The 14275-nt window shown below is 21.1% G+C and overlaps 7 protein-coding genes across 7 annotated transcripts; 3 read left to right on the forward strand and 4 right to left on the reverse strand.

The window, feature by feature from the left end:
- Positions 1-216: 216 nt before the first annotated feature.
- Positions 217-3024, reverse strand: DDB_G0282499 (transcription factor E2F/dimerisation partner family protein; the record flags this gene model as incomplete). The annotated part of the gene is made up of 1 exon (XM_634993.2): positions 217-3024. One exon carries the CDS (start codon positions 3022-3024, stop codon positions 217-219), a length of 2808 nt encoding a protein of 935 aa, XP_640085.2.
- A 1428-nt stretch (positions 3025-4452) lies between these two features.
- Positions 4453-7593, forward strand: DDB_G0282501 (hypothetical protein; the record flags this gene model as incomplete). The annotated part of the gene is made up of 1 exon (XM_634994.1): positions 4453-7593. The coding sequence occupies one exon, from the start codon at positions 4453-4455 to the stop codon at positions 7591-7593; it is 3141 nt and encodes a 1046-aa protein (XP_640086.1).
- An 86-nt stretch (positions 7594-7679) lies between these two features.
- On the reverse strand, positions 7680-8741 carry DDB_G0282767 (hypothetical protein; the record flags this gene model as incomplete). Its single annotated transcript, XM_634995.1, has 1 exon — positions 7680-8741. One exon carries the CDS (start codon positions 8739-8741, stop codon positions 7680-7682), a length of 1062 nt encoding a protein of 353 aa, XP_640087.1.
- Positions 8742-9185: 444 nt separating this feature from the next.
- On the reverse strand, positions 9186-10881 carry CYP522A1 (cytochrome P450 family protein; the record flags this gene model as incomplete). The annotated part of the gene is made up of 4 exons (XM_001134550.1): positions 9186-9749; positions 9823-10047; positions 10129-10308; positions 10381-10881. The coding sequence occupies 4 exons, from the start codon at positions 10879-10881 to the stop codon at positions 9186-9188; spliced, it is 1470 nt and encodes a 489-aa protein (XP_001134550.1).
- Positions 10882-11293: 412 nt separating this feature from the next.
- On the reverse strand, positions 11294-11494 carry DDB_G0282771 (hypothetical protein; the record flags this gene model as incomplete). The annotated part of the gene is made up of 1 exon (XM_634997.1): positions 11294-11494. The coding sequence occupies one exon, from the start codon at positions 11492-11494 to the stop codon at positions 11294-11296; it is 201 nt and encodes a 66-aa protein (XP_640089.1).
- Positions 11495-12445: 951 nt separating this feature from the next.
- Positions 12446-12988, forward strand: DDB_G0282503 (hypothetical protein; the record flags this gene model as incomplete). The annotated part of the gene is made up of 1 exon (XM_634998.1): positions 12446-12988. The coding sequence occupies one exon, from the start codon at positions 12446-12448 to the stop codon at positions 12986-12988; it is 543 nt and encodes a 180-aa protein (XP_640090.1).
- Positions 12989-13519: 531 nt separating this feature from the next.
- On the forward strand, positions 13520-14079 carry DDB_G0282505 (hypothetical protein; the record flags this gene model as incomplete). Its single annotated transcript, XM_634999.1, has 3 exons — positions 13520-13789; positions 13850-13918; positions 13981-14079. The coding sequence occupies 3 exons, from the start codon at positions 13520-13522 to the stop codon at positions 14077-14079; spliced, it is 438 nt and encodes a 145-aa protein (XP_640091.1).
- Between the last annotated feature and the right edge of the window lie 196 nt (positions 14080-14275).

Consider the following 14275-nt stretch of genomic DNA (forward strand, 5'->3'; position numbering starts at 1 on the left):
ATAGAAAAATAGAAAATTTTAAATGTATGAAAAGAAATGGTAATAAATGATTTTATTAATTTTTCTTTTTTAATTAGTTAGGGCTCATCGATTTTCTGTTTTTTTTTTTTCTTCTTCTTTTCTATTTTTTTTTTCAGTTTGGTTCAGTTAGGGAAATAAATATTTTTGTTATTATTGTTTTGTTACTATTAGTTTTTTTTTTTAAATTTTTTTTTACTATCGAGGTGGTTTTGGTTGATTTTGTTGTTGTTGTAATTGTAATTGTTGTTGCTGTTGTATATAATTTTCTTGTAAAATATATGGACAATTATTTTGACAATATTCATTCGTTAAAACAGTTGTTCCAATCCATTTATAATTTTGAGTTCTAGTTTCTTCAACAGATTTTGACTTTTGAACTAAATTAATTGCTTCAAAAACATTTGCAATATCATAACATCTTTTAATTTTTGCACTATTTCTTAATGATATATAATTATCATGAGTTTTTTCAATATTTGGATTAAAATTAAAACAAACATCATGTATTGTTAAACATTTATCAGATAAAAGTAATTTCAAAAATTGTGAAACAGTTGTTGATAATTCTGTTTCTTTATATCTAAATTTTCTTCCACTATTAATATTATTCTGTACATTGTTATTATTATTAACACCACCACCACTACCACCACCACCACTACTACCACCACCACTACCACCATTATAAAGATCACTCATATTTACAAGACTATATGAATTATTTACACTAACATTTGATGATGGTGAAATTGTTGTTGTACTAGTATTATTGGTAGTTGTAGATGTTGATGTTGTTGTTTCTGATGATGTTGATGATGATGGTGATAATAAAGTTGGAGATACATTTGAAAATTGTAAAATAGGAGAATTTAATATTACACCATTTTCAGAATTTAATTTACAATTGTCACAGAAAAATTCAGAATTTTTAGTAATGAAATTAATTTTTGAGTGAAAAGTTGATAAAGCGAAATTTAGAAATTCAGGATTATCTAAACCTAACCAAACATAATTATTACATTTATCATTTCTAACCAATTTTGAACATTCCATAATATCTAATATTTCTTTTAATTTAAAGAAATCAACATTTAATAAACTTTCAATTAAACGTACATTAAATTTAGTTACATTATTTGAAATTAAATGTTGAATTAGTAAAGTTGTAACCACTTTAATTTGTTTTTTTGCATCTTTTTCTTTCTTTTTAATGAATCCATTTGAACTATTTATAAATGTTGCTGTAAATTGATTATATGGTGATGGTTGTGGTAATTGAATTTGATTTTGAAATGTACTTTGTGTTGTTATTGTTGTTGTTGTTGTTATTGTTGATGTTGATGATGTTGATGATGACGATGATGATGATGATGATGATGATGATGATGATGATGATGATGTGGTTGATGATGTTGATGTTGAAGATGATGTTGGTGATGATGGACATTGTTGATGTGGATAAATTACTTGATATTGGGATTGACTCTGTATTGGTGATGATGTATTTAATGATAATTCTTCTTCATTATAAATATTATTATTATTATTATTATTATTATTATTATTATTATTATTATTATTATTGCTATTATTATTATTTATATTTTTAATATTACTTTCATGTAGTTTTTGATATTCATTTTCAAAATATCTTGTTTTCCTAATTTTCTTTTTTTTCTCTAAAATAGATTCTTGGTTACTATTTCCATTATTATTATTATTATTTTGATTATTGTAACCATATTTACTACTTGAAATTAAATATTGTTGTTGTTGTTGTTGTTGTTGTTGTTGTTGTTGTTGTTGTTGTTGTTGAGTAGGAGATAACATTATTTTATCATTTTTTAAATAACTGTTATTTTCGTTTAAAATTGTTGTTTTACTACTTTCACTATTATGTGAAAGTTGTTCAGGTTTTTCAAGTTGTTCAAAATTAGAATTTTCTTGGTGTTGAATTTTCTTTTGGTGTTTTTGTTGATTTTCATTATTAATGTAAGGATGTTGTCGGATTATTTTATTATTATTATTATTAATATTATTAATATTATTAATATTATTATTAATATTATTATTAATATTATTATTATTATTATTATTATTATTGTTTATTATATTATCATTATTATTATAATTATTATAATTATTATTATTATTAAAGTTGGGATAATTATTATTTTCATTATCATTATTCTTCTTTTTATTTTCATTATTATTTTTTTTATAGTAATAATTCTGTATATTATTATTATTATTATAGGAATTATTTATATCATTATTGCTATGATTATTTATGATGCCATTATTTGGAATATAATTTTTACCATTATTATAAATATTATCATCATTATTATTATTATTATTATTATTATTACTATTATTACTTCTACTACTACTATTGGAATTATAATTATTATTATTATAATTATTTTGTTTATTAAAACTGGTATTATTACTGGTATTATTATTATTATTATTATTATTATTATTATTATTATTATTATTATTATTATTATTATTATTATTATTATTATTATTATTATTATTATTATTATTATTAATATAATTTATATTATTATTATTAATATAATTTTTATTATTAATATAATTTTTATTATTATTATTATTATTATTATTATTATTATTATTATTATTATTATTATTATTATTATTTGGATTATTATCGTTATTATTATAATTTGGATTATTATTATTATAATTTGGATTATTATTATTATTATTATTATTATTATTTGGATTATTATTAGTAGTATTATTATTATTATTATTGGTATTAAATTTATTAAATATATTATTAAAAATATTATTATAAATATTACTATAAATATTATTATTACTATAATTAATATTACTAATAAAATCTTTTTTTATTATCTCATCTTTGGTTTTGTTATTATTTTGGTTTTTTGTTGTTGAGTATGGTGATTTAATTGAAAGATCATTTTCTTCGTCATCTTCTTTATTTGTTATTAATCCTATATCCATATTAATTAAAATGGAGGGAAAAAAAAAAAAAAAAAAAAAAAAAAAAAAAAAAAAAAAAAAAAAAAAAAGGGTAAAAAAAAGTTTGGTGGTCACCTCTTTTTCTGTTTGTGATTTTTTTTTTTTTTGTTTTTATTTTTATTTAATTTTAATTTAAATTTTAATTTTAATTTTTTTTTTAATTTTTTTTTTGGGATAGAAGTCGAATTGCCGAAACGATACGAGTCTCTAAATGAAAATAGGGCTGACAAAAATAAAAAAAGCGAAAAAAAAAAATAAAAAAATAAAAAAAAAAGAAAAAAAAAGAAAAAAAAATAAAAAAAAATCAAAAAAAGAAAAAAAAAACTGGTTTTGGAATGGAACCTACTTTTTAATTTTCTTTTGTTTTTTTTTTTTTATTTTTTTTTAAAGAAAAAAAATTTATTATTTTTTATTATTTATTATTTATTATTTATTATTATTAATTTATTATAATAAAAGCTTTTATTTCTTTTTTTTTTTTCCTTGAATGATGAAAAATGAGAATGAAAAAAAAAAAAAAATAAAATAAAAAATAAAAAAAAAAAAAAAAAAATAATTGAAAGTAACAGTCCAAAAATTTTTTTTTTTATTTTTTTATTTTTTTTTTAATTTTTTTATTTTTTTATTTTTTTGGTGGGGGAAAAAGTCCACAAGCATAAAATTTTTTTTTTTTTTTGACAACAGATATTTTTTTTTTGTATTTTTGTTTAATATACAATACAAATTTTTTTTTTTTTTATTTAATTTTAAAAAATAAATTATATTACTATTATTATTATTATTATTATTGAAACTACTATTTTTTAATGTAATATTCGCGAATCCGTCCTAAAAATATATTTTTTTTTTTGGGCATAGATTTTTTTTTTTTAATCTTTTTTTTTTTTTTCAAATTTTTTTTTTTTTTCGCATCCAAAAATATCTCATTGGTGATTATTTCCATTATAATAATTAAATCATTTCAATTTAATATATAAAAAAAAAAAAAAAAAAAAAAAAAATTATAAAATAATTAATAAAAAAAAACAAAAACTGAAAAATAAATAACCAGTTTTTGTTTATTCAATAATATATAAAATCTAAAAAATATACGAATAATATGCAAACTTATTTGAATTCAATCCTCTCCCCTGTCTCACTTGTTTATTAAAACCATATATAAATTTTTTTTTTTTTTTTTTTTTTATCTATATTTAATAAAAATAAAAATAAATATTAAATAATAAATATTAGATGATAATATATTAATTCTTTTTTTTTTTTTTTTTCCAAAAACCAAAAACCATCCACACAAAAACATCTATTTTTTTTTTTTTTTTTTTTTTTTTTTTTTTTTTTTTTCTTTTCGAATTTAATTTTTTTTTTTTATTTTTTTATTTTTTTTAACACACACAACCAATAATAAAAATAATGAATTATAATTATAATAATTATAATAATAATAGTAATAATAATAATATTAATAATAATAATAATAATATTAATTTAAATAGTACTGAAAATAATAATGCGAATAATAATGAAAAATTATTTTTAAAAGTATTTAATAATAAATACTTGGTAAATGAAATAATTAATAAAATCCAAAACACATACGAATGGATTGAATACAATGACTATACAAAAATTAATGGGTATAATAGGATAAAATTTAAAGATATTCACGATTTTCAATTCATGTTATCTAAAAATTTATTCTCACTAATAAAGAATAAAATTAAACATAATGATTATATTAAATTTTCAAAAAAGTCAATTTTAATATTTTTTAAAAAATTAAATAAATTTCAACAACAACAACAACAACAACAACAACAACAACAACAACAACAACAACAACAACAACAACAACAACAACAACAACAACAACAACAACAACAACAACAACAACATCAAATTTTATTGGAATTAAAAGAAATATTAATATTATTATTATCAAAAAGAAAAGAAGATTTTGAAAGATGTGATCTATTAAAACTTACAATTAAACTTAATTTACATTCAGATTTATTATCAATACTAATTGATGATCAATTTTCAATTAATCTTTATCAATCAACATTAGAATTTGCAATAGAAAATTATAATAATAATACATTGTTTTTAGAATTACTTGAAAAAAAGAAGAAATTAATTCTTTCACCAACTCTTCAATTAAAATTAAAATTAAAACTAAAATCAATATTAAAAGAAAATGAAAAACAACAACAACAACAACAACGACAACAACAACAACAACAACAACAACAACAACAACAACAACAACAACAACAACAACAACAACAACAACAACAACAACAACAACAACAACAACAATATCAAAATTATAAAAAAGAAAATAACAGTGATGATATTATAGATAATTTAATTAAAGAAGCAATCAAAGAAGCAAATATTGAAAAACTTTATCAATTAAAAAATAATAATTCAAAAATTTCAAAACCATTTACAAAAATTGAATTACCAAATGAATTTGAAAATCTAATGAGATTAATCAATTTTTTAAATGATAATTACAAAGAATTCAATCAATTTAATTTAATAACTTGTTCAAATTTTTATGATAATTTAATGTTATTCAAATATCAAAAACACCATAATAGTAGTAGTAGTAGTAGTAGTAGTAGTAGTAGTAGTAGTAGTAGTAGTAGTAGTAGTAGTAGTAGTAGTAGTAGTAGTAGTAGTAGTAGTAGTAGTAGTAGTAGTGGTGAAGGTGGTGGTAGTAGTAGTGAAAATGAAATTGTTAGTATTAAAGCATCAGATATAAAATTGCATTTAGAAGTATCAGCAAATTTATCATCAGCGACTACGACAATAGGATCTATAATAATTGAACAATTAAATGATGGTTGTAAATGTAATTTTAAATTGATCGAATTGTTTATTAATAATATTCCTTTAGATTGTTTTATTTTTTTACCAACTTACACTTATTCGAGACAACTTAGAAATTTAACTCATCAACCAATTTATACAATAATAACAAAAGATCAATTATATACTAGTTGTGATGATCAATATGAATATGAAGAAGAAGATGAAGAAGAAGATGAAGAAGAGGAAGAAGATTATTATTACAAAGATAATGATGATTATGGCGATGATTATGATGATGATGAAATTAAAATAGTATCATTTAATCAAGTTAACGATATTGAATCAGTTTTATCATTATTAAAATTATTATTGTCAAGATATTCATTTATTAAAAGTAATAATAATAATAATAATAATAATGAAAATAATAATGAAAATAAAACATCAAATTATTTAACATTAATTAGAATTTTATATGAAAATTTAATTAGAATAAGAGGTGTCAAAATAAAAGATATTATTGAAATTTATGAATTATTAAAAGAAAATTCAATATCATTTTCAAATAGTCAACTTTTTTCATTCTTTTTTATTTCAATTAGATCATTAAAATTATTAAAATATATTATTGAAAGACCAAATCAATCATTTGAATTTTCCAGAGAAAGATTCTTCCATCATGTTTTAGATAGACCAATTGTAAAACACTTTGATTCAAATTTCTTTACATTTGATTATTTATTTAAAACCAAAAATAATAATAATAATAATTATAATAATTATAATGATAGTGATTATTTAAATTCATTTGATGATATATTAAATGAATTAATTAATCAATTATCACATAATCAATTAGATAAAATAGATTATTGTCAATCTTTAAATTTAGATTTAGAATATTGTTTAAATATTAAAAGAGTTGATTTATTTTTTAAACAATTAAAATGGATAATACAATATATTGATGATAAAAATAAAAATAATAATAATAAAAATAATAAAAGTAGTAATGAAAAATTCAAACTATCAAATAACGTAATGAAATTAATTTGTAGGATATTAAATATTGAACAATTTAATGAATTTATTAAACTTGTAAAAACATCAACTATAATAATTAATAATACAGCAATAACAACAACAGCAACAACAGCAATATCTAAAAGGTATTTTAAAATAGATAATGATTCATCATCATCATCATCAGGATTTGATAATTTTTTAGATATTTTACATAAGAAATCATTACTTTTAGGTAGATTAGATTTAGTTTGTTTTTTAATTGATAATTTAAATTTTAAAATTTTAAATTTTCCAACTTTTAGTTTTTCAAATAAATCAAATTTAAATTATTTAGAATTGGAATTAATGTTTAATAATTATTTTGAAATGGTTAAATCACTTAAATCAATACCAGTATTAAAATCAAAAGAGAATTATTATTATCAAGATGATGATGAAGATGAAGATGAAGATGAAGAAGATGATGAAGATGAAGAAGAGGATGATGATAATATATTTTATGAATCATTTATTAATGGTGATATTAAAATTTGTAAATTAATTGAAAAATTTTGTCCTAATCAATTTAAAATAACAAAGAAATCAATTTTAAATGCAATTAAAAATGGAAATATTCACATTGTTAAATATTATTATAATCATATTAAAAATAATGATCAATTATTATTTAATAATTTTAAAAGTTTATTTTCAAAATATTTTTTATAATAAACATTTTATTTATTTATTAATTAATTAATTTATTTATTTAATTGTTTTTTTTTTTAAATTTTTTTTTATTTTTTTTTATTTATTTATTCTAATAAAATACACCAATCAATATTTGGTTTAATTGTTTTTGAATTATTTAAAGTTGAAACAGCCATATGACCAGCAAAGAATTCTGTATTATATTCAGTACCATTATCATCGATTTTAACAGGTACAAAGAGGAAACCTCTTGGGACGTCATTGGTATTGACAAAGATCCAATCAGTGTTGAATTTTCCTCCTCCAAATTCATGTCTTTCTTTATTTTTACCCATCCATTTACCATCATTATCAAAAACACAGAAAGCTGTAATCCAACCACTGATATAACGTGGACCTGAGCCTGCACCTTCTTGACTGGCAATACGATTCCACCATTCAATATCTGGTTTACCATTGACGGAACTAATGATTTTATCAATGATTGGTGAGAGCATTTCAGACCAATCTTTCATAACTGAACCATCTTTATTATCTTTGAAATCAAATTCTTTTAATTTTTCAATTCTATTCTTTATATCGACCCAATCATCGAGGGTACCCTCTAATGTTACCTCTGGTAAACCACACATTAAACACATTTTAAAGTCAAAGTAACTTTTAACGGTTGCCATTAATGCAATTGATGCTGCCATTGTATCGTTTGGAGTTGTAGTTGAAAATGGTTTGTTTGCCCATTCTCTAATTGATGGATCTTTGATATTCTTTTCAATTTCTTGAGTCATTCTAATGGTTAATGATTGATAATCTGCTGTCATCAATTTTCCACCACCCCTTACTACCAATTGTTTTTTTCCTTGGAAATCAACAATCTTACTTCTTAATTGTTCAGCGTTGGCATTTAAATATGACGAGAATTGTACCAAAATTGCCATCCAAATATCATCTGGACGAATGATTAAAGAATGGTGATTTGAATACGCAATGAACGAACTTAAAACAAATGAATTACCGCCTACACTCTTTGAAATACCTTCTTTGATACTACTTCTAACTACTTTTCTTTCTGGTTCATTTGGTTTACCACCATACAATTTTTGGTGTGAAAAATCTAATCCTTTGAATTCACTCTCTCTTACATTTGCTACTTTAAATGTTATAGACATTGTTGTTATTGTTCTGCTGTTGTTGAAAAAATGGAATTAATAAAAAAAAAAAAAAAAAAATTTATATAGTTAATAAAAAACAAAAAAAACAAAAAAAAAAAAAACAAAAAAAACAAAAAAAAAAAACAAAAAAAAAAAATTAAAATTTAATTTAAAAAAATAAAATAAAAAATAATTTAATTGAAAATTACTTTCTCGGGTGGGAAATTCAAAGTAAAATTTCGTAAGGTCCGAGCGTTGAAAATAAAAAAAAAAAAAAAAAAAAAAAAAAAAAAAATGAAAATAATAGTTTTTTTTGGAATTTGGACTCATTTGTTTTTGTTAATTAAAAACATTTAATGATTTTTTTTTAATTAAAAAAATAAAAAAAAAAAAAAATCTTTTAATTTTTTTTTACAATTGTAAAAATACCTTATCTAATTTTAATGTTGTATAATAATTTATTTATTTATGATCTCTTTCAATTACTTGACATGACCATTGTTTTGGTCTAATTGAATTAATTGTAAAAGCTTCTTCTGATATTGGTGTATTGTCAATTGGTTGGAATTCAAAAGACTGGAATAATCTAGAGAATATAATAAACAATTCATCGATAGCAAATGACATGAATGGACATGTTCTAATACCAATATCAAATGTCATATGAAGGATTTCAGGATTATCACCAATGTAACGATTTGGATTGAAAGTTAATGGGTCTTTGTGATATTGTGGATCAAAGTTGAATGAATGTGCATTTGGTATGATTAATGTACCAACTGGAATAGTATAACTTTCACCTTTGGCACTACATTCATGTTTTAAAACAATTGGATCATTAACAACACGTGAAGCAATAATAGGTTGAATTGGTCTTAATCTATGAATTTCTTTAATTGATGCATTTAACAATGGATACTTTTGTTTATCAACTAAAACTGGTAATCTAATACCAACATCTAATAATTCTGTACGTATTCTATCTTGCATCTCTTTTCTATTTGTCATCATTAATGTAAACCAGTCCTGTATTTATATAAACAACAAAATAATTAGTAACTATTGTTTGGGTAGCACTTTCACATTAATGTATAATTACCATTGTTCTAGCAGTTGATTCAGTACCACCTATAAACATATCCATTAAGAAATGTGGCAAATGTTCATATGTAATTAATTTTGGTTCATCTTGATCTAATATACAATTTATCATATGATCTAATGCACATTTTGGATTATTTCTGTCGTGTTGTTTTAAATATTTCTCTAAAAATGGTTTAACCAATGCATACATTTCTTTAACTACACCATCAATATCTTTATACTGTTCGGTCAATCGATAATTTACAAATTAATAAATTATACATACTACACTATTAATAATAATAATAAATAAAATACATACACTTGTAAATATTTCAAATATTGGCATTAAATCTGATGCTTTTTGACAACTTGCAATTATTTTTTCAGTACACACTAATAAAGAATCAATTAATGGATCAGTAAATTCTAAATCTGTACCAAATTGAAAATTGAAAATAATACTAATTGTAAGTCTTTTAAATTCAGGCTCCAATGTAACCTATACAAATAAATAAATTAATATGTGTGCAGTTGTAATTTATATAATTATTATTGATTTGATGGTACATACGATATTATTATTTGATTTGATTAATTTTTTAATATGATTTTCAAATTTTAAATATTGAGTATGAAATATTTTATCCAATACTTGTTGACCCATTTTATTTTTTGAAAATGAAATTACAATGAATGATCTTAACTTTTTCCATTCATCAGGACTACATCCTAAAATACTTTTACCTTGAGCGTATCTTTTAATTGATGGTGTATGAAATCTTTCGAAAACACTATCACTTTGTTCTATTACAACTTGTTTAATTAATTTTGGTGAATTTAAAACAATACAATCATGTTGACCAAATTTAATGAAATAAAAATCTTTATATTTGTCATAAAATTTATCAAAACTTTTATGAAATCTTTCTTTATCAAATGCATATAATGCACCTAATAATGGTAAATTGAATGGACCTTGTACTTTTCGTAAATCATTTTTACCACCATTATTTAATAAATATTTATTTACAAAAATTACTGTTAAAATTATTATTACTATAGTTAATATCATTGTGTGTTATTATTAATTTATTGGTTTTTATGAATATGAAAAAAAAATAATAGTGGTCTGTGTGTGTTTAAATATAAAAAAATTTCATTTTTAATTGAATAAAAAATAAAAAAAAAAATAAAAAAAAAAAATAAATAATTTTAAATAAATTTAATTTTTTAAATTATTATTATTATTGAATTATATTTATTTATTTTGAATGTTGTAGGGAATTTTCAATAAAATTTCACTACACAGCGTTCATCATCATCCATTGGCATATTAATAATATTAACTGGTAATAGTAATGGCGAATCTAATTGTTGTTGTTGTGGTGATGTTGTTGTTTTTGTTGTTGTTGAAGAAGATGAAGAAGATGAAGAAGATGAAGATGATCTTAATTGCAGTGGTTGTAGTTGATTTATTACATTCTTCAATTGGTTCCTCTGGAATTGCATGCTTCAGTTTCTTGTTTAGTTAATTCTTTACTTGGTTTAATTTCTTGTAAAATTTGACTAGCCGTTGTTACATTATGTTGATTTAAATCTTGTGAGGAAGATAAAGAATTCTCTGCATTAACTTTTAATTGTAAAATATCAAATGGTGATAATACTTCAGGTGCTTCATCAATCATTTTGGATGATTGTTACTATTATGTTGTTGTTGTTGTGATGATGATGATATTGATAATGATCAAGATGAAGCTGATTGATGATTTTTTCTTTCTTTACCAAGGAAATCAGTTGATCAATTCAAAGAAGAATTTAATTTTGGCATCATATTGCACCGACTGATGGTTTGCGTTGAATAAAACTTGTTGATCTGGTGATGATGGTATACCCCTAATTGTTGGGGATTATCCAACTGATACACTTGTAGTAGTATTACCACCAATATTATTACTACTAGTATTTAATGGAGTTGGAATTGGTGTCGATGCACTACTTAATGATGGTGAAGATTGAGCTGATGATATCACATTATTATTATTATTATTTATTTTTTATTATTGATAACAACTGGAGTAACACTTAGAATTGTTTTGAAAGAAACCTTCACTATCTAATTTTGCTGCTTTTGTTCTTTCATCTTTTGAAATTAATACCCAATTAGTATTTTAATTTTGGTAATTCATTAATAACAAATAATATAAACTCTTCACATTTCTTTTAAATTAAATTATTTTCAAATGATAAATATTTGAAGTTTTAGATTTCTTTAATGTTTGTTATTTGTTGTCCTTAAATTGAAAATATGAAAATAAAAAAAAAATGAAAAACAAAAACGAAAAAAAAAATGAGAAAAAAAAAAAAAAAAAAAAAAAAAACAATAAAAAAACTTAAATAGAACTAATAATCAAATAAAAGATAATTTAATAAACTTTATTTGTTTTTTTGAAAAAAAAAAAATTTAGGGTCAGTGATTTTTTTTTTTTCACTACGCTACTGTAGTGAAATTAAATAATAAAATTCACTGCGCTGTGTAGTGAAATTTTATTGAAAATTCCCTACAACAATTACAAAGTCGTATTATAAATTATTACGTTTCAGAATTATTTTCAAATCAAGAAGAATCATCTCAAACAATGATTGATACAGTTGAACGATTTCAAACAAATCATCAAACAATACCATATTTTGAAGACGTTAGGCCATTAACGGAAGGTTCATTCAGTAAAGATGGTTGTTGGATGTTAAGTAAATCTCAATGTTTAACAGTAGATCAACAACCATACTATAATGATGTTGGTTTGGGATTGGATTGGATTGTTGATTTGTACACAAAGACCACATTAAAAATGATTTATACAAATCCAATTGAAAGATCAAAAACAAGCGAAGAATATTTATGGTTACAAACTGTTTCACCAACAATTATGACATTTGGATTAGACATTGCCACATTCTATTTTTCCTATTATTTAGCAAATCAAGAATGGTCAACTCTAGTTTTAACTTCAATTTTATCAGTCTCTTGTGTATTATTACTATTAATTTATGTTGCTTTATTTAGACCATATTTAAAGTTCCTTAGAGTTCAACATATTCATACATTGGCTTTATTAAGACTTGCTCCTGATGATATTAGGTACATGGAAATTAGTGATAAAATAATTGGTGAAGATTAAAAAAAATACATAAAATAAATTATTTCTCAAATTGTAAAAAAAAAAGATTCACATTTTAAATTTGCAACACAAATGAAATAGGTTGTAAATTTCACTGCCTTTTTTATTCTTTTGTTTATTCAACACTACTATTTTATTATTTAGTTTTTTTTAATTGTTTTTTTAATATCAAATTAATTTTTCATTCCTCAAAAAATATTAAATTTATAATTCCTTCAGGATCAATACAAATACCATTTGAAGATGGAAGATGAACCACTTTCTCCATCACACATTCTCGATACGTTGGTGAATAATAGTAATTTTAAAAAAGATTTTAATAATGACACAGCATTAGTGATTTAGAATTTTTAGCAATTGATGGTAAAGATGAAATAAAAATAAATAAAGATACTAAAATTTTATAAAAGTTAACTTTTGGGTACAATGAAAAGAGTGAATTAAGAATTCTTTTTTTTTGATAATTCAACAGACATTTTTGCTGATGCATGAAATTGTGTGATTAATTGGTCAACTGATTCTCTTTCATATATGTTAATTGATGATTCTTGTGTTGGAAAATACATTTCGTCAATAATTTTAAATGGTGGTGAGCGAGGTGATATAATTTCAAAAATTATTCAAATTGTTGAAAACCATTCATCTTTTATAAATGATTTTTATTCATCTGGCAAAGAAATTGATAGTAGTAATATGATAAACTGTGTTAAATTATTGGCATATCAATTTGGTTCAATTCAAGGTGGAATAGATTCCAAAATTGTTATTCAAAAATATAGATACAAGAACTGGAACCAATTGGTATATTTTAAACCAACTGGTAATATTAAAATTTTAAATGTCAATTAAATCAATCAAAAGGTTTTCAATTGGGATGGTTTTACAAATAAAGATAGTCAAGGGTATTTTTTAATTGGATCATCATATCTTGTAAAATAATGATATTGACAAGATAAAGAAATTAAAACAAATAGAGAAATTATAAAAAAAAGAATATAATATACGAAGAAGATACTCGAGATTATGAAGATATCATTGATCCAGAAAACATAATTCAAGATGAAAAGGATCAAGATTATGATTATGATTAAATTACTGAAGAATCTAATTTTGAAGAAAATCAAATTTAATAAATAAATAAAAAAAATTATGATATACAACAATGATTTGGTTTTAAATATATTGTTATTATATTTTGGACTATTGTCACATATGTAATATTATCGATTATCTAAACCTCGATATAAATTTAATAAACTCCAAATGTAAAATATACAGATAAAAAAT

This window comes from Dictyostelium discoideum, assembly GCF_000004695.1.
Source record: "Dictyostelium discoideum AX4 chromosome 3 chromosome, whole genome shotgun sequence".
NCBI classification, from domain to species: Eukaryota; Evosea; class Eumycetozoa; order Dictyosteliales; family Dictyosteliaceae; genus Dictyostelium; species Dictyostelium discoideum.